Source organism: Xiphophorus hellerii, chromosome 4, assembly GCF_003331165.1.
Source record: "Xiphophorus hellerii strain 12219 chromosome 4, Xiphophorus_hellerii-4.1, whole genome shotgun sequence".
Classification (NCBI taxonomy): domain Eukaryota; kingdom Metazoa; phylum Chordata; class Actinopteri; order Cyprinodontiformes; family Poeciliidae; genus Xiphophorus; species Xiphophorus hellerii.
Genome location: NC_045675.1, coordinates 2602799 through 2628373, shown reverse-complemented (window position 1 = coordinate 2628373; position 25575 = coordinate 2602799). Strand labels below are relative to the sequence as shown.

Below are 25575 nucleotides of genomic sequence, written 5' to 3'. Positions count from 1 at the left end.
TAACATTTCATTTAAAGGCCTTGCTATTGAATTAGCTGTGCTATAAAAATTATGATGCAGGAATTAGATTGTCACAATCTATGTTTCTTGTATGTGTCCTTATCAAATAAACAATCAATTTGTTTGGAATAACCAGTTAAAAACTCACCACTTTTATTCCTCTGCTTTTATCCAAGCAGGAGTTTTGACTGTTTGTAGGATTTTAATTGCTTTTATATTAATCCTGTGTTTTATTTGATGTGCAGCACTTTAATCAACCATTTTTAAAGTGATGCATAAATAAACAAAAAATTGTGTGGTTTATGTTTGGTAATTACTAAAATTTCACCAAAAATCTGCTCAGCAAATGACTTAAATTCTTCTCGAGGGAAGACAGAATCATTTTAAAACATTTTTTGTTTGTTTCATGCAGGCAGCAGTAAAACGATTTGATGTGAAGCGGTAAAACCTCGTTACCTTCTTGGCCTCCCACAGCTGCTTGGGAAGAGGTTTCCCAACGCCCATCAGATTCTCCTCGTTCGGCAGAGCAGGAAAGGAAAAAACTGCAGAGAGAAACACGCAAATGAACAAAAACAATAAAAATCTCAATTATATTAGAAAGGGAGTAAAAATGTGAACCCACCATCTCCGCTGCCGTCTACGTCGGCCTCGTTGACACTAGCTGCATGCCAGCCTCCATGAACAACAGCAGGAAAGACATAAAGAAAACCAGAGCAGGGGAAGATTAGAGGATGCTTAATTAGAACCACCTGCTGCAAAGAATGCCACCATGTCTGGCTCAGCAGTCAGCACCCTGACAGGAGCTGCATGCTAACATGCTAACTGTTACCGAGCAGCTGGCACGCCGTTATTAATCAAAGATGAGGAATGTTGGTTCGGACATCAAAGAAAGACGAAAACAGAGAGAAACTCTGTTTTTCTGCTACAAAGAGAACATTCTTCCTCTTTACTGCAGGTTAATTTTGGTTTAGCTTTTCATTTGGTTGATTCTGATGAATATTTCCTGCGCAACACTTCTGTTAGGAAATAAATCAGATTTTCCTCCTTTGATCCCCTAACCGCTCGTTCCTTCTTCCTCCATCAATGCAAAAACATAAAATCTTGCCCGATATATTTGCTCTAGTTTTTAGTGCAAATGTTTTAGTGAACTTGAAAAAAGACCAAAATAACTTAAAAGTAGATTTTCAGCAAGATATAGGAGCTCAGTCAATAATTCCTTAAAGCTTCAGCATGTTTTAAGAATGTTTTTTCCATATCTATTAAAACTGTCACCATGTCAATCAACCCCCTGTACGCGCTGCTCAATGTGCAAATGGTGGAAAAACAAGTTATTACAGGAAAATCGTTTATCCTCAGTTATCAGTGGCAATGCTAACTAGCCTTAGCATTGGTAGCAGACCATGTTGTGGTGAATCAGCTGAAGTGTAGCAAAGAGGAAGTGGGAGGGCATGAGCATGAGAGTGATTGACAGCGCTAAGACCCGCCTCCTGGCTCTGATTGGTTGTTTCTGAATGAGAGGTGTATTTCTTCAGTTTGTACTGGGAGCACTGGGAGAAGGCAGAGGATGTTGAGTTTTTCACAGATTATTTGTTACACTGTCACGACATAATGATCATTTTAACAAGTATGTTAACAAAACTACAGCTTTAATATTGATGGAAATACTAGTTCAACTGGTGGACTGTAACAAGACATTTTCCCATGTTATAAGTGAAACAGTATGCCAGTGGATCTGGCACTTTTTCAAGTTATTTTTTGTTTATTATTTTTTGTTTTTAAGCATCTGCACTGACTGATGGCACTTTTTAAATTTCGTTGTTCTTGTGACAATGACAATAAAGATCTATCTATCTATCTATCTATCTATCTATCTATCTATCTATCTATCTATCTATCTATCTATCTATCTATCTATCTATCTATCTATCTATCTATCTATCAATATTAAAGGAGTTGTTGACTTAAACTCCTTTATCTCATTGAAAAGTTACTTGAAAGTTAGTTTTGTCTTATTTCAAATGTACCAAGATATTTGCAAAAAATCTAAACAGAAATACTTGGTAAGATTTGGTGTTTTTGCAGTGCATGAAATCAGCCTCTCATTTCAGACACTTCCCTTTCTGCCTCTGCTGCAGATGGGACAATGAGGCGATGCAATACTGGCCCCATTAAAGCCCTCAGCCTCCCTTCCAACGTGTTTATTCACTGTTGCTCACACTCGCAACTAGGCCGGAAGCAAGAGAACTGAGATGGAAAATGGCTGGCTTGTGTCCTTGGCAGAAGGGAACTCAATACGGAGGTAGTAAATGCTAAAACGCACCAACCGAAAGCCTGACAGCAGCGGGGTTGAATGTTAGATCTCCGCTCATTTCCCAGAGGCAGGAAAATCAGAGTGTAGCAGAAGTGTAGCAGAAGTGTTTCCGCCCGGAGGGCAGAGTGAGTCAGTGCTGTAATTTCTAGTTAGCTGCTTCTTTAATCAGCCGGGGCTCAACACCACTCCAAACCGGCTAGAACCCTGAGAGGTGTCAACGAGGCCCCAGGGCGTCACAGCTCGGCGCGCTTACGCGTCAGCCCGTGAGGAAGCGCCGCTCGCTCTCCAACAAAAGCTGCCTTTGTATCTCACAGAGTGGTATTCAGTGTTCATTCACACCAGCCCTGTTCAGTCCGCTTTAACCCAACTCCAGTCCGTTTGCCTGGAAAGTCCGGTTCGTTTGGGAAGGTGTGAATGCGAACTCTGTTCCGCCTACAAATCTCGGTCTCGTTTCGGTTGAAGTGAACTCTGGTGCAGATTAGAGACCATTCCAAAACTACAGAGCAGGGCATTCTGGGTAAATACAACCAAAACAAACACGCTAGCGCTAGCAGAAAAGTGGCTCATGGTTTTTTTACCAAAAGCTAAAGAGAATCTGCGACGGACTGGTGACCTGTCCAGGCTGAACCTGCCTCTCGCCTGAAACGTTCGCTGGAGATAGGCACCAGTACCCCTCCCGACCCCGCTAGGGACAAAAGGGCGTTAGAAAATGGATGGATGGATGAATAAAGAGAAATCCTCCAACCGCCAAAATCTGACGCCACTACATTTTTGTTTACATTTCCTGAAGAAGGAAGTTGTGCTCAGTGTCTTCTTCAGAGGATTTTTGTGTCTTTCCCTTCACTGGTTCTTGGTGGAGCGCCCCCACAGGCGACGGGGGGAACATGTTTTTCAATTATTTTGGTTTGTTTGAAGTGAAAACAAACCACAGCAGCTGAAAATGCAACAAATGTTGCAATTTTGTCCTAAATCGAAGCGAGTCTACGGAATCATCAGGTGTGAAATCACAGTAAAAGCTGTTTAAATCATGACTATTCTTTATTTTTAAAGGACTGGGTTTGGTCTGTCTCCTTTCTTCTGCTGACTTATATTGACACATTTTGAAAAAACTGTGTGATTTTTCGCTAATGTTGAAGTTAGCATGTAACCAGCGGTGAACAGTAACCTAGTACATTTACTTGAGTATTTTTACTTTACTTTGAAAGTTTATTTTTTGAGACACTTCTTTCGCCTCCACAACCTTTCTAGGAATCTTGTCATTTTGTTTGATCCCAAACGTATTTAGAGGCTGAAATCCTGAACCTCTGAACTCTGAAACGGTATGGATTGTGTCTAATATGCAGATCTGAACCGAGAAACCAAACAAATTACAAATGTAGTGATTTGATGCTAGAGCAATTTTAGAACATTTTAGGAACATCCTTTGGACCAAAAACATAATCAGAAATATTTTATCATTCCCCACAGGAAGATTCTCAACATTACAAACCAGGAACCTTATTAGAAGTAAAGAAAAAATAAATTTGAATATTTAAAAAGAAAGAATGAGAGAATATTTCCATAGAGGTTGAAAGAGTTCAGTCAGAGGTTGCGGTTATAAAGTTTCACTTCGACAGGCAGGAATGTGTCACTGTTTTACTTCGTGGCAGTCAGTTAGTTTTTCCTGTAGCAGTTCAGAAAACGATGGCGAGGATGTGAAGAAGAGTTCAACAATGTTTGTACTAATCTGGAAATACAGTAAAAATACAGATGGGAAAAAATATTCATGATTTAACTACAAAAAGTTATCTGGTATTATTCTGCTTTTAACAAAAAAGCAATTAAATAATCACATTAGGCCAGTAGGTGGCAGTAAAGTCACCATTAATGATTAAAGAGATGAAAACTTCTAAGTAAGATCATTAATACGTTTTCCTTTGTTAGTAAAACGAAAGCAGCGTGTTTCGGTTCTGATTCCATCGACTGTTTGAACACTGACAGACCGGTACTTCCACCTGGGTCTAAGGTCGCCCATTCACACACCATCCTGTGATTCAGCTCTCTGAACAGGTTCGATTCAGACGGAGTGTCAGAAGCTCATTCTGAAGGCAACATCCTGTTTGAATGCGCTGAAATAAAGGAGGATTATCTGGGAAGCGAGGGAGGAAATGTCAGAAAACGTAAAGAGTTGAAAATTTCTGGGTTTGTCCTAAAGCAAAACCTGGGATTTTTAGACTTTTAGGTTTGGAGATGTGTGGATCAGCAGAGAGAGAAGCTGCCTGGATGGACTGTGTTCTCTGTTAATCAGTGACCAGAAGAACAGAAACACAAACACCATAAAGCTGGATGATAACAACCATAGGAGCTGCCTGCAAGCCGAACGCCACTGGAGTTGATTTTAGAGATAAGATGTTGAATATGCGGCAAAATTTCTCCATAAAATGAGAAATTCCTCCCAGATGGTGGTTTCCTGTCCTGGTCGGTGGTTTGCGTGACCCGCCGATAACATTCCACCTACTCTTTCATGATATAACGTGATGTCTGCCCTGCTCCTCATGGTCGTTTACACTCTCTCACACAAAAGACAAAACACACAGAAAGTTTGTCTGACAGCAGGAAACACATGCAAGGCCGAGCGTGTTGTGGTTCACTTTCCAGCCTTTCCTCAGATTTATAGATTCCTCTGACAGTTCTGAGGCGTTCTGCACATGTGGGTTGAAAATATTTATTGTTTTATGTTCCACAAATCACAAAACAACATAATGATGGAGTTTGGTTTGGTAAATAACTGTTTCATTTCGTTTTTTGGGACAAACATGGATTAGTGCTAAAATCTGGATACAGAAATCTCTTATTATTTTTATGCCATAAGTGCTAAACTCGATTAACAAACCTTCAGTCAAGTTTAAAACCCTAATCTAAGAGGATCTATAATTGTGAAATAATTTGACACAGAAGTACACTTGAACTTTAAAAAGTTACTTAAATTTTCCAACACACATCTTGTGGTAAAAAAACATTTTATGAGACAATAGTGGAGATTTTGGATCCAGTTTAAAGAACTCGATCCCTCACCTGATTTCTAGCCTTTCTGTTTAACATTATGATTAGAAATGTATTCGAGGTTTTCACATTTAAGGGTTCATAACTTTGTCATTGAAGTCCGACCAAATCAGGTCAAATTCTGTAAATTTGACTTTCTTTGAAGAACTGTTCATAAAAATTAAATATTTAGTGAGCCACGCATCTGTAAAGCTGCGGGGTTCAGGCTAGCAACAGAACAGATAGCCTCACTAGCTAACTGGTTTCCGTTTGTTGGACTTCAGGATGAAATAAATGAGAAAATAATCAGCAATACTTTTTCACTGATTATTTATTGATAGAAAATATATAAAATATTCACATGAAAATGCAACTTGAGAAGTTGAAATACTCCAGTGCAATGCTACTAAACACCTTACTGCCTGAACACAACTTTGACTAAAATTCAAATGTTCGTTAGAAGATTCTAAAAGCATTACTGATTCATTCAAATAAGCATTTTACTGCTGTATTTTTGTCAAAGGACAATTAATTTTACACTTTGTGAACAAAACATTTAAGGAAGATGTTTCTAACAGAATGCAGTTTCACTCTGGATGTTTCTGATAATTCATAATATCTGTTTAGTATCTGAAATTGAGAAGAAAAAATGAAAATGTTTATTCTAGGGGTTTTATAGCTGTTGGGGCAATTTTTTACTTAGAAGCGTTGGAGCAGAAAATATCTGCAGGCACTGAAATTTTAAACTATATATCAAAAATAAAGTACAAAAAAGTGAGGTCAAAAGAGTTTCTCACATAAAAATACAGTCAAATAAAATGAATAAAAACACCAGAAAGTAAAAAATGAAGTGAGTAAGTGTGTGTTACTCTCACCATTGCGCTGCGGAGGACCTCGGCCCATCTGCTGGTTCATGCCGAAGGGGTCCTGAGGGTTTGGGTTCATAGCGCTCGTATGCAGAGCAGAGTCCGAGTTGGTTCTGAGTAGGAGGAAGAGGAGAGTTATGCCAAGTGTTCCAGCACCTTGGACAGAGGCAGGAGGGTTTGTGAAGGCCGTAAGGGTCAGTGATTCACTCCGCTTCCTCTCTGCCTCCACGCAGGCGGCTTTTCTCTGCAGGCTCACGCTGACCTTACACTTACACCCTCACAGGATCGCACTAACCGAGCAGCACCCTGTGAGCAAAACACAAACTGCCTCTCCGACCAAACACTCACCCCGAAAGCAAGAAATGTCTGATAAATACATAGTTACCAATGCAATGTAACCACTGTCATTTTAGTGCAGCTTGGAAAGTTAATGAAAATGATTTTTTTTCACAATATCATTTTGTTTGAACCTTAATCCAGACACAGGTGATAAGTGATAAAATAACCAACGGTTGAGAACTTTTTTGTATAAAATAAAGAAATTGTTGACATTTTGCTCGTTGCTAAGTGTTTAGAAAGCAGAGAGAGATGGTCCAAACTTTACAACCAGCAGATTAACTGGTAACAACTAGACCTGTTGTCATAAAAATAAATACTGCTGGATGATAAATTGTTGGATAAATGATAATATTGTTGTTTTGTGAACACACTTCCATTTGATAATGGCATCATAATGCCAGTTTGTCTCCTCAAAGACTACTAAACTTTAACTTTGTAAAGAACTCTTAACACTGGAACTGGAAGATATTTTAAATATCCAAAATAAAACAACAAACAATAAATAATACGGAAATAAAAACCACACACAACTGAAACTATAAATAAAATGGATTATGATGTCTACATGAACAAAATCGCTTTTCAAAAAATACTAATAGAAATTATGAATCCAATTTTAATTTATCGTTAAAGTGAACGGACGGACGGACGGACGGATGGATGGATTGATTTATGGAAGGATGGATGGATGGATGGATGGACGGACGGACGGACGGACGGATGGATGATCTCTGGGATTATCATCCTCACTGCTGTTTAAGGTCAGGAGTCAAAAGAAGAAGATTTGCTGCATGGCTAAAGGAGTGCCAGGCTAGATTTATTTTAAAAACAGATGTAACTCATTTCTTTGACAGAATTTACTTTTTCTTCTTCTTCAGATTATTTTTAAAGTTTAACTGAAACATTGTGACATGCGTTAGGCGGATCCCTCTCCCTCCTTGTTTCTAATAATCCCTGAAATTCATGCATACATTTCAGACCTTTGTTTTTTTTTCCTCACCAACAATTAATTTGCACATGGACAAGCTGTGCAAAGGCATCAGGAAATCTGCGCTTCACAAAGCGTCCCAATGTTTGTGTGGACCGGGCCAATATGCATTATTTTCCAGATATGGTGAAGTAGGTCAGACAAGATGAACCTGAAATCTTTACCTCTGTACTTGTGTCTGTTAAAGGTTCAAACATGTGGACACATTAATAGATTTTAATTTTTGATGCAACAAGGAATATCTCATCTCACCTTGTTGACATGAAGGAAATTATTTCTCGTCGTCGTATTTTATGCAATCATCTATTAACTTATCATCAAAAAGCTGTACGTGTCGCTCCTCTAAAACATGCAACCTCTTTCTTTAATGTTGTTTTAATCACTAATCTAAATAAAGGTGTTCTAATTACACCCATTTACTCCAAACAGGTGGGTTTTATTTTATTACATGATAAAATTTTAGCATTGAGCTAAGAAGAAAAGTTTAAAAATCAAAATAAATTCAAAAGTTTTGAATAATTCATAGATATATTCCAATCTATATCTGAACCTATCTATTTTTATCTGCAGTTTTGTGGAAATGTTTACACTTTTGCACAAAAAGTAGTTACATTTTTTAGTGAGTAACACTGTAACAAATCATCACATAAAATTCACAAAAATAAGACTTAAAACATAATTTATGTGTTCTGTACAGAAACTGAATAATTATTAGCTTTTATTCTTAAAACAAAGCCAAAAACAATGAATGCAATTGAATTAAGAAGTAAAATTGCTGAAAGGAAGAAAATATTAAGTAGGAGTCATTTTGTTAAGCCGCATGGGCCAAGAGTCCTAACGTTTGGTTAGCAAGAGAAAAATGATTATTGTTTCAGGAAGAACAGATTAAAAAGATGCGTGAAATACTGCAAAAAGAGGGAAAATAAATCCATCCACTACACTCAGACTGTGGATGTTTACATTAGTTCACCAAAGAGGAAAAGAGAGGATTACTGAGATGATAAAAATCAGATGGAGATTTACAAGAGAGACAAACAAGAACATTACAGAAACAGGAGAACCGTTGGTCTCTGCGAGCGAGGGACAAAGCGATAAAGATAAACTGAGGAAAGGAGAGAGATTGGAAGAGGGACGGAGGGGGTCAAGGGTCACCTGTTGAGCTGTGATATTAATCTAAACCCCGGCCGTTTTTCCTCAGTCCATGGCTGCTGTTCCCTTCGAAGACAGAGGAAAACCAGGACAGACATGATTACTGGCTGAAAGAGGAGAGCCCTGCTAGGAATTAGGACATGTTGGTGTTTGGACAGAAAGCTGACAGAAGAAAAACCCTGGAAAGCACTCAACACAACCGTTTCATTTCAGGGGGAAAACAAGACAATTCACAGGAGAGTTACGAGTGATGAAAAACCGTCATGGAGGCTAAATGAGAGCAACGACCGCCTGGGCTCCATTTTGTAGCTGGACGACCAAACAAACAAAGCTCCTAAATATCAAATCAAACCAACCTGATGAGGTCAGTGTGGTGAAAACCGGAGGCAGAGCAGGAGCTCAAGAAAATACTTCAGAAGGAAAAGGAGGTCATGACCTTTATTTAGGCTAAAAGCTGATTTTTCTTATTTTTGTTTTAACCAGTGAATCCCTATTTTTACCCATAAATAAATCTTTTTGTGTCCTTCAACTATTTCTTGTTAGTTTATTACATAATTTATGGAGATAAATGGTTATTAAAAAAAATGCTACAACCTCATGAATAATTTAAAACTTCCTGCATCAGAAAATATTTCCATTTATTTTGGCTGTTTTTGTAGTTTAGCCAGTAACCCGGAGCAAATGTTTTGATCGCCTGTCATTCTCCAACAACCAGCGTGCAGATCCCGATGAAGGGATTTCTTTACTATTGCATAAATAAATGTTTTTTTCTGGTGGAAGAAAACAATTTTTGGTGCAGTGAAAGTGGAAACAAAACTGCCGCTAAACAGATTTTCATGGTAAACTTAAGTAAGGGAAAGAGTCAATGAGATCTTTTGGACTACTTCATGTTGTCAGACAGGTTCTATAAGCCAGGCCAGAAGTACAGTTTAATCACAGTTACTTTATGAAGTGTGATTACATTTTGAAAACTGATTCATGTTTATACTCAGGTTTTCTTTGTTTCAGACAAACATTTGTTTCATGATCTGAAACTTTCATTGAGACAAAAAATCAAAGAACTCTAAAAAGGACTAAATACTTTTTGCATTAGAATAACACAATGCATTAGCATTGATATCAGTATTGGTACGATAGGTAAAACTGGGGCGATATTATTAATAATATCTAGACTGGGTATCAGTGACAATGTGGACGTATCTACTCATTTTAATTCTGTGCTTTATGCTCTGAGTATCATCATGCTTTATTATTTATTTTACATTATATTTAGAATTCCTAATTTCACTTTCCGAGCCATTTGAAGTTTGTTTTTTATCAGTTTCATTTTATTTATTATTTATTTTACGTTGGTTGTTGTTCTCCTAATTGCACTGACTGAACAAATTAAAATTGTTTTTACATGTTTAAAGCTATTGATGTATTTAAGTGTGCTGTAAGGGTGCAGAATTATCTAATTAATTTGTAATTCAGTTCATTTATGTTTAAAAATAAAACAGGGTGCAACAATTGTAGTTTCCTGTCCAATCTCTGACTACAGATCTTTAAAAAAAATGAAAAAGTTCAGTGGACCCCTTGTTTTAAGTACATTTTCCAGTGTTTTTCTGCATCAGCTGATGCTAAACCTCAGATATCTGTATTGGAGCTGAAAAATGTGGATCAGTGCATCCCTACATAACACCAATGTTAATATCGAGATAACATTTTTAAACCCTGCTTTACATTTAGTTCCAGCCACTTTGTTGCATTTTGTAGCTGTTACTTGTTTCCCACCGAAAGCTCCTCTGTGGCTGTTAAGCCAAGCGTTGAAGCACTTGAAGAGGGAAGTTGTTTTTTTTTTAAAGAAGAGTCTTTACAATCATTGTCACTATGACAACAATTAGCTTTGGATTTACCGTGAGCGTGCTGCGAGTAAACCTGCAGAGGTCAGGAGGTCGGGGATACCTTGCTGTGAAGAGGACGCCTCTCCCAGCGTCTGCTGGGGTTTTTGCTCGCTGACATTTGCTGAGCAGTTGAAAAACAAAGCAGGCAAAATACAAAACTCTGTGTGTGTGTCAAATTACCTGGCTAAGGGATGGTCGTCACTGTAGGCAGCACGCTCCATGCTTATATTTAGATATATGACGCAGGTTAAGGAATGCAGAGTAGATGTGACACTCCCAGCTTGACAACAAATCACACAAAGGAGTCGTCTTGATGTTACATCAACCACTTTCTATATGATACACCAGGGGCCACATCAAGATCCGGAATCCACTCAAAGGGCCAGCAGTGACAAAATTTATCGATTAAACCAAATAAATAGGTGTCTTTGCATTCAATTAGTAATTCTTAAAGTTAGATAACATATAACCTTTTTCACATTTAATGTAATTTGGCAGAATACAGATAAAAACTGACTTGATTTAGGCACACAACTGTTGACAGCTATTTATGTGAGGCCCTTGGACTATTTTTATTTTTTTCTGTTTTCTTCCATTAAGCCCAAAATAATAAGCAAACAAGGAAAAAAAAATTTCAAGTTTTGGATCTATGATCCAATTCATACAAAGAAATCTGATTACTTTATTTGTTTAATTAAAAGAGCTCATGTTAATTGTTGAGTAGGTGAAAAAATCAAAACATTGTGCTAGTTTTAGTTTTTAAAACTAGAATTATGTGACAAAACGTTTGGACATTACTACTCTGGAGTTTGGAGGCCACATAAAAAGTATTGGGGTCCGGATTTGGCCCCCGGGCCTTGTGTTTGACACACTTTGTTCTTTTGTTGTTGTTTTTTAATAAATGAAGACACATGGAGTTCTGGATTTGAAAGGTTAAGACTTCTTTCCTGGCTTTTGCTTAAAAACAATTTGTTCACAAATGAGATAAAGCAGCAGCTAAAAACTGCAGCACAGCGTCTCCCCAAGAGGCCGCGTTGGAAAAGTTTCAGATGTCTCTGCGGGAAGGCCGCTCCGTTTCTGGGTTCTCCAGGGAAACAGTGATTTCATCCCCAGAGAGGCTGGTGCACCAGCAGCAGGCCAAAGATGGGTGAGCGGACCAGGGGAGGGCGTGGGACCGGGCCCGGCCGCTGACCCTGAAGCAGATGCAGAACTCTTTTCAGGTCTGAAGTCTCAAGACTCCCGTTAGAGCTTTAAACCCCTGAACGGGCCCGATCCTCCATGTTCTGGCTAAAAATAAAGACATGTTCAGGAACTCCGGAGAGGAGATAAAATCTGCCGAGCAGAGCGCTGGTCGCCGCGCGGATAAAGGCTGTGTGAACCACTCAGTTCCCCTGCTTTTCTGTCACGCCTCACCATTTCTGCGAACCGACCTGCTGCTTTTCGGCCTTCGTGGAACAGACCCTAGAAAGCTCCAGGACTCTGCTCTTAAAGGGACAGTTCAGAGTTTCCTCAAGTAGTACACTTAGCAAAATGTGTCCATTGTCATAGTGACACTGATTGTAAAGACTCTTCTTAAAAAAACGTCCAGAAACTCCTGCTTCAAGTGCATCAGTCATCAGACACAGTTGGGCTTTCAGTGGGAAACAAACAGCAGCTACACATCTAGATGTAACAAAGTAACTGAAGCTAAAAGATTTTTTTCAAACCAGTTAGAATTTTAACAATTTTTTCTGACAAAGAATTTACAAATGCCAGAAAATATTTTCAAAAAGTGGCTTTTATTTCAATCATCCTTTCTGTAAGCTGCACAACACAGCATCAGGGCCAACCCACAATAAAGTTTTGTTTAATTACCAGACAATAATTGTAATATTAGCAGAGGAAAGACGCAGTTTACCAAAAAACTGAGAAAAAGTTGTTTTAATGAGAAAAAAGTTTCTATAATTATCAAATCAAACATGACTTTGTCTGTCGTTTTCCTCAAAATAGATTTGGTTGTTTCAAAGTCCTGCTACTGATAATGATTTGATACTGATGTGTTAAAAGTATTTCCTTATCTCTAAAAGCGACACTTCACAAGATGCTCAACATTCCTCATCTTAATTTTTTATTTTTTGTGTAAGTATTTTGATTCTACTAATATTACGACTGTATTCTTAATCACAGAATACAGTCTGTACCGTTATAATCATAGCCTGGTGCTAATATTCAGTCTTAGAGTTGACCTGAATTCAAAGTCCAAATAAATAGAAGCTGTAAAACACGCTTGTCAAACAAGATGGCCGTCCTCTGCGCGCTGATGTCACTCTGAGCTATGAAAAACTAAAGAGTGAACCTGTAAAAAAAAATCCAGATATTCCAAAAATTTTATCTTAAAAAAAAAAAAATTCAATCAATCAATAAAACCGATTGATCGCTCAGTCCTAATTTGAGTAAAAAAAACCCAAACATTTCATCAGTGGGTTTTCCTTTGCAGGTAAAATAATGACTTTTCAACCATTCTCATTAAAGCCCCACTTCAAAAACACTGAACTAACAACATAAATTGGAGCTCTTTAACAGAAGCATCAATAGGTGGGGGAGGGGCGGTTGTATAATGTACTATCCTACCACAGTTTGTAGATTTTCAAGGCTCTTTGTTTGTTTTGTAACCCAGGCTCGTTAATCAGAGGTCAGCGGGGGGCATTTAATCACCTGACTCGTTTTCTCTCACTGTTGGCTCCTGATTGCATCACCTTTACGTTTCCAACTCATCAGACGTTTTCCTGATGAAACACTGATCAACAAGCCTCTAAATATCTGTGTCAGCCTTCCTAAAACACACACGCCACATGTCTTCTGCTTCCTGTTGCTCCTGGTGCGACTGGCACTGCAGATGTTTGCAGCAGTGAAAGAGTTAAAGCTGCTCTGAGGCTCTCGTCCACAGCTGACTAACGGTAATGAAGCGCAGATGTAGTTGGAGTTGTAAACACTTACCGCCCCTCTCTTTCCCAGGAGATGGACAAGCGGAGAATCTGCCCTCACAGCCAAAATACTTCACATGGACGATGTTTTTATATGAAGGGCTTTTTGTACTCTCAAAAAAGTACAAAAAGCTTGTATTACTCCTAGTGATGGAGGCTTTTTGCTCTGATGATAATTAGTAAACACAAACAGAGTCTTTGTTTCCTCTACAACGCTGAGCTGCGTCTTCATTCTGATACAAAACAGGAACATGGAGCAATAAAAACATCTGATTTCAGGCTGAGATGCAAAGATCCGATACTAATATTTGTATTGGTTCCCACAAGTCTGAACCAGAAGTGATTTGCGCCATCTTGGTAGGCAAACAGAATGCATAGTGCCCCCATTGCCTCCAGACCAACAAAAAATATGTTGACACTCTTAACTAATGTGTGAGAAAATGATACAAAAACAAAATGGCTGCTGCCAGGATCGACCCGTATGAGATGGAGAATGAAAACATGTCAGACAATGTGGACAAGCTGCCTCTGATCTCATACTACGTCACAGTTCACTACTGAGTGAACATGAAGAGTGCGTACACCATGGAGGAGCTTCGGTCCTGAAATCCATGGACGCACACATTCAACGTTTCAACTGCTTTGTAAAGGACATACGAACAAGATGAACAACAAGGTTCTGGTGATTGACAGAGTCATATATCAACACACACGTAGGCTACATGTATGTCTTAGCTGGCAAATAAAAGCTACATTAGCTAAACTAATTTTGCTAGTTCAGCAGTAAGTACTACAGTAAATATCTTCATCTTAGTACTGCACGTAGGTGGACAGAATACTCAAATTGTAACTGAGTAGTAGTTGAAATGTACTTAAACTTATTGTTTACAAGTTAGGAGTGAGGCAAGAGCTAGTACTAAGCTTGAGGCTTGTTTATTGTTGTCATAGCAACTCCATAGCAACTGCCTGTGACGGAAGTTCACGGAAGTGTAACCTCACATGAGAACTATGTATTGAAAAAAATTGCAGATCGGGCATTGGTGCCAAAGTGCAAAATCCATGAGGGCGGATCTGTTCAGTCTAACTCTCTGATTTTATTATTTATTATTTATTTTACATTATTATATATTCCTTTATTTAATCAGGTAAACCCCGTTGAGATCTAGATCTCATTTTCAAGAGGGACCTGAGCAAAAAATTTGCAATACATAACAACCTGGTTACAAGATAAAAACAATTAATACATATGCACAAGTATAAAACAATAAAAACAATTTAAAAACAATGACACTGTTTCATAGAATCTTGTTGCCTATCTTTAAGAACTATTTTTAGCATTCCTAATTGCTCTTTCTGAACCATTTTTACATGTTTCACCAAAGTAGTCAATCTATTGTTTTTGTCAGTTTCGGTTTTTTTATTATTTATTTTACATCGGCTGTTCTACTTAATTGCACTGACTGAACAAATTGAAGTTGAGTTGTTTTTAAAGATTTGACCAAGCTTGTGAAGCTGTTGGTGTATTTAAATGTTCTGTACTGGTGCAGTGTTCCCAAATACATTTGTAATTCAGTACATAGTATATGTCTGTTTCTTCTAAGTCACTTTTTTTCTGCGTTGGACAGTACTAAGCCTCAGGTATCTGCATCAGAAGTGAAAAATGTGGATTGGTGCATTACTGGTTTTCATGCTGATAAGTGGTGAAGAAATTTTTGGAAAGTGACTTATAACGATAGATTTCCTAAAATCTGGTTGCTCTTCAGGCTCTGAAAGCTATCTTGCATGTTTGGACTGGGCCAGTTGAAGTGCCACTGAGGCCCTCCTGTGTGTCCCTGTGTTTTCACAGGCGATGTGGGCCAAACTCCACAGCTACGGAGGAAGTTTCTCCCTGATGCATGCTGTGACAGCAATCTGCTGCAGGTTGGAGCAAGAGGCTCAATATGGCCTGCAGCAACATGACAGCAATGCATGTTTGGAAGAGACAGAAAAGATACAATAATAATACTTAAAAAGAAATATGGCAGTTATGAGTTAAACAATCTTTAGTACTGCTGAATGAATGAGTCTCATGCAGTGAGGTCAGATTCTGAGAATTAAGTTTGCAAATTTACAGGCAATATACTTACTTTGTTTTTATTTACTGTTGGGTTTTTTGTGTGTGTTGAAGCAAGGATCTAAAATGTTTTTAGGAATATGTATTTATAAAGAGTAAAACAACAGACATTAGATAATAAAAGCAAGTATTCTATCAGGTCTGTTCTATTTTTGGCTGATGTTCTAAACAATCTGAGTTGTTTTCATTCATTACCTCCAGCACAGGGAACACTTCCACTAATCTGCTAATGTGCTAGCAGCAGAGCTAATTTTTTTGATTAGCGCTTTAGCTAATGATGAAAACTTTTAGAGCACTTAACGTTCCCTAAATTATTTTTTTCCAGATAAATTCTAATGCGTTAATTTATTTTAATACATTAGCATTAGCTTCCACTAAATATAAATGTTGGTTTAGTGCGTTATTGGAACTAAGGTTTATGATTAGCGCCTTAAAGTTAGCGCAAATACCTTTTTAGTTAGGGGTGATTGCATCAGTTAAATGCTTCAAGAACACATCTCAAATTCATTTCCCGCTTGATTCCAAATCGTCTTATCTGTCAAAGACACTGCAGAAAGTCTTTTCCTAAACAGTAAATCTTTATGAGATTTACTTGTTGAATTAAAACTAGGATTGGTGGGTTAAGGCTCAAACAAATGTAAAAATTGGTAACAAAAGTCTGAATCATAAATTTCCATTAAAAACATAAAAGGTTTGATTCTGTGATCTAGTGTTGTGAATAAAACAAAAAGAACCATCACATTTTTCACATTATTTAAATGAGATGAATGTATTTCTAGATTAAGAAACTGATTAATCGCTTAATTAATTGCTGATGTCAAAGTCATTTTTAAAACTCGAGTTGGGAATTTAGATTCCCAATGTAAAGTTGGATTTTTTCGCTGTTTTTCAGTTCAAGTTCCTTTCTACTGTCGCCACATGCTTGCACATAAGGAGGCTTTAGCGGAGCTTCCTGAGATCGATCATGTTATGATTTTACCAACTGTAATCCAGTTATGATTTTATGATTTTATTATCATAGTAGTATGACAATGAGTCGTATAAAAACAACTGAATAAGACTGTATGTGTTTTTTGTTGTTGATTCAGCTTAAATGACTGGATTTTACTGGAATGAAATGAATTAAACTTAATTTAGATGACCTGGGAATCTATAAAACTGGATTACAGTTGGTAATTTGTTGTAATTTGGCCCTACATATGGGAACTGAATAGAACTAAATTGGTGGCAGCCAGATTTCCTGCTCCTTTTTCTCAGTGCTTTATGTTCAGTTTTGAATGTAAAGCTTTGCTGAGTTCAGCGGCTTTAAGCCTCATTGTGTCTCTTTAACTTCAAACTGAACATTCCTTGGAGGTCATGTAAGTTTGCTGACTATTTTGTCTGGGCAAGACCGGCTTTTAGAGAACCAAAAGTTCCTGCATGGCTTCCATTGTTTATTATTGTCAATTACAATCAGCAGAATTCTAATATCTCCAATTTCAAAATAATTTTTTAGACTCCATTAAAAAAAGGTGAATCACTTTCAATGCAAAATTACACATCTGGATCACAACTAAGAGCAAAGTGGCATTTTTTAAGGTTAAGTATCGGTATTCTTGGAGCTGACTGATCATTCATAGGAATTTAATTTCACAACATTATCAGCGTTCTTATAGATTATAAATTGGTGCACCCCTGCTGGTGTTGGATATTGATATTGGCCCAAATTGTGCATCAGTGCATCCTTATGCCAAAATATATAGTCTGTTTTGTCATGATAACAGTTTTCTTATCACTATTAAACCATATTTTTACCTAAAAATCATTGTAATGATTTCATCTTTTAGTACTTTCTTCAACATTCTTCCAAGAGTTGCAGCAATTTCCTCCAAATTGTTGTGAAAAAGTTGATCTCAGAGCTCAGAGTGGTCTAAAGTTTGAAATTATTCAAGTTAGGTGATGATAACCGGCATGTTTTTACACTAAGTGTGGTTTTCTTGCAAACCACAGCTAACAGAAGAGGCATGGGAATACATAAATCATGAAAAGACAACAGCCAAACATACTGAATGTGTTCTATGAAAACAGATTTTTCTGCATTTTCCATTGAATGTTTACAGAAACAATTAGACGCACATTTGATTGATTATCAATGTGAATGTAATCAACCATTTATTGTACATTAATAAAATTATTTTACTCATTCTACAGGTCCCATTTTGTAAATATATTTTATTATTTAAAATCTAAAACTTTTTTGAGAATAACTAATTGTTAAGTTTTGTTTAGAAAAAACTTAACAATTAATGTTAATTTTAACATTAATTAAACCTAATTAATGTTAAGTTTAACATTAGACATGTGGACATGCCCACATGTCTGACCACTCTGAGCTCTGAGAATGTTAAGTTTAACATTAATTGTTAAACTTAACATTAAGTTTAACAATTAATGGTCTTCCAGAAGACCAGAAGCATCTCCTGGTCTTCAACCCGATCAAATGGTTCATAAAATGATTCCTGAGTATATAGTCGGGAAGCAACAAGCAATTATTTTAGTAATCAATTAATCAATTATTCAGTAAAAGAAATGGAACATTCCACAGATTTTTCATTTAATCACTTAGGCCTTTTTTTATACAATATTAGAAATACATTAAAAGATTTAAATGAACAAATAATTCAATTTCTTTTTTAAATATGAAAATAAACATATTATTGACTAAAATGCGATAACGAAGGATTCCTTTAGTGAATCTGAACCAGGAGGAGCTAAAATCTATTGACAGATAAAGGTATTTTTATCTTAAATACAAATTGTTCATATTTCTTTACAGTTTTGGATTAAATCTTGCTCTAAATATGTTGTTTTTATCACCAAATTGCCTTTTCTTAAGTCCAGTTTACGATGAATTGATTACTAAATTAGTTTTCACAAATCGATTAATCGCGATTAATCGTTGCAGCATACTTAATTTTCCTTTGTATTCATGAGTAAAGTTGTTTTAATTGAAGAGTCCGCTCCCACATGTCTGTCAGAGAATCCCACCCAGCCTGAGAGCGCTGACGTCGCGTTGCTCCGTAAAGACATTTGTCAGCCAACCTGTTCTGTGTCGTCAACAATGAGAGGGTGTAGGCCTCGTTCGCTTCCACAGCACAAGCTGCTACAGTGCGCTCAGCGCCGATCTTGGCCAGTGTCCGGGTCGTGGAAGAAGACGACGCAGGGTGATTGGCAGCTGGCCAAGGCAGCATACTAAACACAAGAGCGGAGACAAAGCAAGCGAGCGAGCGGGGAGGAGCCTGGCATGGCTTTTTATCTCAGCCCCATAATTCACTCCCTTGTAAACACTGAGAGAAAGCTGCCGACCAATACGCTGCTGCTCTGTGTGGGCACGACCAGAGCTGGTTGGAGAAAAGAAAACCTTGTGTCTCACACTGTGCTGCACGAGTTCAGAGATTTTCAGTGACAGCATAACAAACCCTAACAGTGGAAAATCTGCTGTTGGGCATGACCTTTACAGGAAAAGGCTACCTGTCAAACACTTTCAGCCTCCATGCGGTTCACGCAGCATTCTAACACTTTAAACATTTGAGCTGAAATCCCAGCAGCTCCACCCTTCAACTCAAGAGCTTCCCCTCTCATTCACATCTGTGATCCGGGTTTGATAGGGAAAATTCTGGCGTCTGGATCAGAACAGAGAGGAAAGACGGTGGCGTCCCGGTGAGAGCAAGCAGAATAAACAGAAACCATAAGGTTGGTCTCACCTTCTCCAGCTGTTGTCTGGCGGCGGCGACAGGTACACGGCTGCATATGGTGAGCTCTCCATGTAGGGTTATGTCAAGGAAAAGATTAACATAAAAACAGAAGTAATGGCATGAAATCATTGTGATTAAACTTTACTGTTACAAAGAGCCTTAATGTGGAGCAAATTACACTGAACAATGAAGTTTCCCAGTTCAACAGCTAATAAAAAAACAAGATAATTATCTGAACCCTGAGCAGTTTCTCACTGTGTGTAGTAGAGCAGAACATGTTTCATCTTGCTATCACAGAGCCTGATAGTTGAGCCTATTAACGCGGGAAAAACTTTCACCAGAAGCAAACATCACAAAAAAAACAAGCCAGCAACTCTTCAAAAACCTGTACTTAAAGTTTAATCAGCAGGGACGAAGATTTTCAAAGCCTGCAGGTCTGTTGCCACTCATCACATGCAACACAAAACATGAGATAAGCCACTCAAGCGCATACAAACACAAAGTGGAGAGGACTAACACCACTGCTGAGCTTTCTCCAAACACAGACGAGGATAATTCAAGCACCTCTCTAACGTACGACACACCTGGGTTTCGCTTTTTTAACAAGTATCTAGCAGAGAGAGCAGCCTGAGAAACTGTAGCAGGACTCCTTAAGCCTGAAGCAAGAGGAAACTGACATAATTACAATAAAATAAGAAGAAATACTACTGCCCAACAGTAGGTGGCGATAACTGAAAAACATCAAACACATTAAAATGCAAAGGAAGAACTAAAAGAGTTCAGCAGGTCGTCAACAATCTGATATTTACTGAATTTATTCTCAGCTTGACTGGCTCCGGCCGGTAGGGGTCGACAATTTCAACGTAAAATATCATCACAAACACAAATACTGGTGTTAAAAAATAAACAAACAGGCAACTTCAGAGCAGCAGTTACATAATGCAGCGTTATTTTTCACTAAAGATACCTTCACACAGCAGGAAAATGCGACCAAAATCCTAGTGAGGGGCACGCGTCGCTAATCGCTGAGCTAATTCTTCATTTAGTGCTTTAGATAATGCTAAAAACCTTTAGTGCATTTAACTCCCTCAACTGGGCTGTTTTATAAACTTGTTGAAGTTTTGGTTCCTGACTGTTCGTCTAGTTAAGACGTTTATATTCACGCTCTTATTTTGAAGTGGGTGCAGATTGTTTACGCAGCAAAATTATGTTTATTCTGTACCCAGAATGCATCGTAAACACTTTAAAATCTGCGTCAGTCCTGACTGAAACCATATCGTGGTCAATTAGACAAAGTTAGCAAAACTCAACGACTCTAAAAATGAAACCAGGAGTCTTGTCCTAATTCAAGTGTGCTAAAATATTTGCAGAATAAACTAAACAAAAATACTTAAGACTTTGTGTTTTTGCAGTGTAGTGTTTGAAATTAAATCAAACAAAGACATAGGAAGGATCAAGAAAAAGAGTAAATAATAAAACAGGTCAGTTCATTAAACTGCCACTCAGGATTAATTGCTTTTGGTGGCACAAGATGATTTGATTCGAAACACTCACTACACTTGTAACATCAGCAAGACATCATCATCATCATCGTGTTTGGAAGCAGATTCCTCATTAGGTTCAGCTGTCAGGACAACATGTTGGATAGAATCAATTAAAATGGTTGGTACCGTTTCGGGTCAAATATTAAACAGCTGAGTGATTATCTCTGATGCTCTGATGGTGGAAGATTTATACAACCCACACAAGCACACATTAGCTGTCTGCAAACAATTAAAGCTAACAGGAAGAAAACATTAACCGCTCTGCTTTTCACTCCATTCTCACCAGATTACAACCTGCTCGTAAACCTACCACTCTCACTTTATATTAGTCATAAGCTGAGCATGGCGTTTCTGCGTCACATTCATTTTAATGACCAACTCCGCTCCCGAGGCAACAATACACCTCCATCGTCACAATATAGAGAGCAACGTAAACACAAACAAAGAGGACCGACTGCATGGTCCCAGGTTCACTGTGGCAAAATGAAACGCGTATGGAAGGATATCTGCCGGCCGTGCTTGTCGATGGGTCGGCGGTGAGGAGAGTTGATGCGGTTGCGGTCCCTGTGGACCCGCTCCACCAGCCCGTGGTGGCGGGTCCCCCGGACCGAGTCCAGCCCTGAGGGGAAGCCACCCTGTGAAGGAGACAGGAGCAGGAAGCTTACATCAGACATACAACAACAGCAGCAGCGTTCCCAAAAAAAAGTCAGTTATTCACATCTAGCATCCAGATGTTATGATCTGATTTTATTTTTCTGGAAAAGCAGCAGCATTATTCCACATTAAAACCATTTTAATCATCCAACCCTTAATTTGAGCACTATTCAAAATGGGAAAGATAAGACAGAATGCCATTCCAGGAAGGCAGAAAGTAGCTGCAAACCAAAATCTGAAGCCTGAGCAATAATTAAAGAGGCAGTATTCTGCAAAATTGGCTTTTTTGAGCTTTACATCATATTTCTTTATTGAATGAATAATTCAAATTAAAAACTCCAAAGTGCGATTCTGTTACTGCAATAAAAGCTGAATTTAATTTAATGCTCTTTCGACGTTTATCCTCGCTACCAATCAGCATGAAGGATGCAGTGACTCAATTTCCTGCTGTCTAAAACTCAAAGCGTGACAGTAACACAAGCCGGAGCATAAAGCCCCTTTTCAGATCGACGAGGGTCCGTCTCCCTCGGATACGGATCTGAATCAGTAGAAACAAGAATCTGACACGTCAGAATCTTTATAATGCACTGAGGAGAAGTTTTCTAGGATGTTTTTGTTATCACCATGGTAAAAAAATAACCAGCATGAAGCTCTTTTAGCACTCCCACATGGTGCAGTTTGCTTCCTTCATAAAACAAAGATCTGCAGAAATCAAACGACATCACAGACACATCTTAACAATGTAAGTTACACATAAAACATGTGTGTTTTTTCAGTGCTTTTTAGGAGTGCTGCATTAGCCAGAGAGGATTTGTTCATTTGAACAATGTTTGATAAATAATTATAAAGGGGAATCAAGGAGCCATTTAGGGTTTTTTCCGTTTTGTTCTCAGAAGGATAAATGGACTCTTTGAGTAAGAGGAGCTTTCTCCCTCTGTGCTGGGATTGATTTCTGGATGGCAGCTCTACTTAAAAAGAGCCATTCTTCCAAATAACAAGGGCACCTTTACCTGGACCTGCAGTCTCCCAGCACTCCTGAGGGAGCTGACACAGAAAGAGAAAAGCTCAGCTTCTGAAAACTGTCAAGGATTAATGCACTGATGTTTCATTCTCCCCTCTTTGTCCATAACTCTAAATTATTCAGAGCTTCTAGAAAAGGTTTATTTGCATTTCTGTGAGTTTAGTTCCCAGTTGAGCTGTTTTTGCTGGAGAATTAGAAATTAGGAGAGGCTGCCTGGCCGAACTGGCCTTGAGAAGATGAGGCAGACCTTGATCTGGCAGATTGTGATCTAAAGATAAGCAGATTCTACAGAAAACATCCATGTTTGTGTCTTTTATTTATCTGTTCTATCCACATGGAAAATTTTCAGCACAATGGCTTTGCTTTGTTTGTTTGAAGTGATGCAAAGGCCTTCAATAAATCAATACAAAACATGGCTGCTCTTTATCTGTTTTTACAAAAGATTGTGCTGAAGCTTCTACAAGTTTCAGAAAAGCAGAATGGTGTTGATGCAAAACAGCTAAAAAGTCTTTGAGCTGGATGATCTCCTGCACAATAAGCCAAATCCTTGACAAACCGAAGGAATTACTCAATGAAACTCGTCCTTGAAACGATTCATAACATTTCATTTTGCTCTCCGCCCATCAGAGCTGGAGGCGTATTACAAGTTCCCACCTGAAAATCTGTGTTGGTGTTGCCGATCTGATTGACGTTAGGCAGAGAGCCACCATAGTACTGCACCCGGGACTGGGACAGACGGAGCTGCTGTACCTTCTGGAACTGCACCTGCAGGACGCCGAGACAAACAGGCATCAGAAAGGGAAGAACTGCTGATGTCCCTTTAACAGCAGGGAAAATCCAGATGATGATGATGATGATGATGCTTCTGACAGGTCAATTCACAACATTTGAGTTAAAATGAGGCACACCTGTTGAGGTATTTTTAAATGATGCTTATTTGAAGAGGTTAGGATAGATCTATGGTCTATCCAAAACATGTTCATTACATTTTTTGCACAAAATCATTCTTGGATAATGAGATTTAGTCTGCTCATTTCTGCTTATTTTGAGCTGTTTTAGGACATTTAGTCACTTTAAATTAAAATAATCTGTTGCTGGCCAGGCCCCCAAACTCAACATTTACACTCACAATTGAAAAAGGCTGCAAACAGATGCACATTTATACAACCATACATCTTTGAAAAGCAGACGTGGAGCCTCCTGCACAACCAACAAGAATGCAGCAAGTGGTTTCTGGATAGTAAATTAGCAACAAAACACTTGATTCATTTTCCAGACACCAAAAAACATTAGAGTATTGCCAAAAAACATCTGGGTGGTTTTTTTAAGCGTTTGGACTGTTTTTAGAAGCAGACCCAAATGGACATACAAAAATGTGCAAAAAGTGTACCTTATACAATATGTCTCCATAAGAAAAACAGTCAAGATATCAGGTAGAGAAGGTTCCACATCCATATGTTCAGTTCGGTGGTTAATAAAAAGTCTCCTACCAACATAAGATGAAATGCCGCTCAGTGATGAAGAAGCCACGATTTCAAAACGTCGCAAGACTTCCCAAGATGTCGTCCAAACAAACAAGTTTACCACCAGAGTGGTTACAAAGTGCTACAAAGTCGTTTTGGAGTGGCCAACACAAAACCTTTATCTCAGTCCCATAGAGAATCTGTGGGCAGAGCTGAAAAGGCGTGGGCGAGCGACACGGCTGGTCTACAAACCTGACCCAGTTCCACCGGTTCTGTCAGGAGGAATGGGCAAAAACTCCAGCAAACCGCAGTGAGAAGCTTATGGATTCAAACCCAAAGTAATATCTGATATTGCATGTTGTCTGGGACTTAAATTCCTCATTAGGACATCTCTGACAATTACATTTTGTTGGAATGGAACCAACCAAGAAAATAAATTATGAATATCTTGAGGGGGAAAACTGTGTGTATATGAAACAGGCATTATTTTAAGATCAGGCAGGTAACTTAACCAAATAAAGTCATATTCATTAAAGTCTGATACACATCCTGGTGAGTCTTATTTGACTAAAAACACCTTTTGGAAATAACCTTTAAACAGGTAATAAAACATTTTCCATTAGGTCCACATTTCTGTGTTTAAAAATAGTTTTTTTATTGGTCTGATTTAATATTCTAATCTTAAATGTGTTTTCATTGCCTGTTAGAAAATCATCATGATTAAGAAAAATAAAGGTATTCAGATTCACTCTACGTTGGGGAGCAGTTCACTAAATTCATCTTTTATAAAATTTAAACTAAACTTTTCATTATATATGCATAAGTTGCTTGTTGTTGTGGTTTCTCCATTTTGTTTTTTTCTGTCTTTCTTCAGGTTTAGAGGCAGAATTCTATGGTGTTGATTTATTTTTTCTCTTATGTCACTTCACTTTAAACCTTTTCCCCAAATTTCGGCCTTTTTCCACTTACTGTGTCCATTACATTTTAAAAAAACAAAGCAATTTCTCATAAAGTTTCATACATTTCGAATGAAAATGGAGATAAATGAATGTGTTAAAATATAAAGCTTTGTCAAATTAATCCATATGATGTGTTTCACTTGAACTTAATAAATGTTTCTGTAAATCGCTCTCCACTAAGAAAAGTAAGTCAAATAACTACCGAATTATTTATTAGAAATAATTCTCCTGCAAGCCTGGAAGAAGTAAAAAAGACGTTTATAAGATACTTCCTAAATCATCAAATAATTTTGCTTTCTATTTCTTAAGCTTGCACTGAAGAAAAAATCCTAAATATTTTTTTTAGTTTAAATGTGCAACCTGAAGATGTTCTCTTCCAGGATGACAGAACTAATTCTGGTACTGCACAAACATAAACAAACGGCAGTAAACAACATGCCTCTGATAGTAACGGTGATATTTTCATAAAAAAAAAAAAAACATCCAACATAACACATCTATTGTTCATCAAAATGCAAACTACCTGCCGCAAAAAGCCACTGAGGGAAGTCCTGGAACTGTCTGTGC

The 25575-nt window shown here is 38.0% G+C and overlaps 1 protein-coding gene across 5 annotated transcripts in view; it reads right to left on the bottom strand.

Moving 5' to 3' along the window:
- Positions 1-25575, bottom strand: part of crtc3 (CREB regulated transcription coactivator 3) — a 45034-nt gene that overhangs the window by 13362 nt on the left and 6097 nt on the right. For 2 of the 5 annotated variants that reach the window (XM_032560901.1, XM_032560902.1), the window contains exons 2-8: positions 23241-23351; positions 21418-21546; positions 19377-19438; positions 8678-8740; positions 6208-6311; positions 623-673; positions 457-542 (exon numbers count right to left, since the gene is read on the bottom strand). In XM_032560901.1, coding sequence (XP_032416792.1) covers positions 457-542; positions 623-673; positions 6208-6311; positions 8678-8740; positions 19377-19438; positions 21418-21546; positions 23241-23351 — 606 coding nt within the window. The remainder of the gene's footprint in view (positions 1-456; positions 543-622; positions 674-6207; positions 6312-8677; positions 8741-19376; positions 19439-21417; positions 21547-23240; positions 23352-25575) is intronic. The other 3 variants (XM_032560904.1, XM_032560905.1, XM_032560903.1) reach the window with 2 other exon arrangements.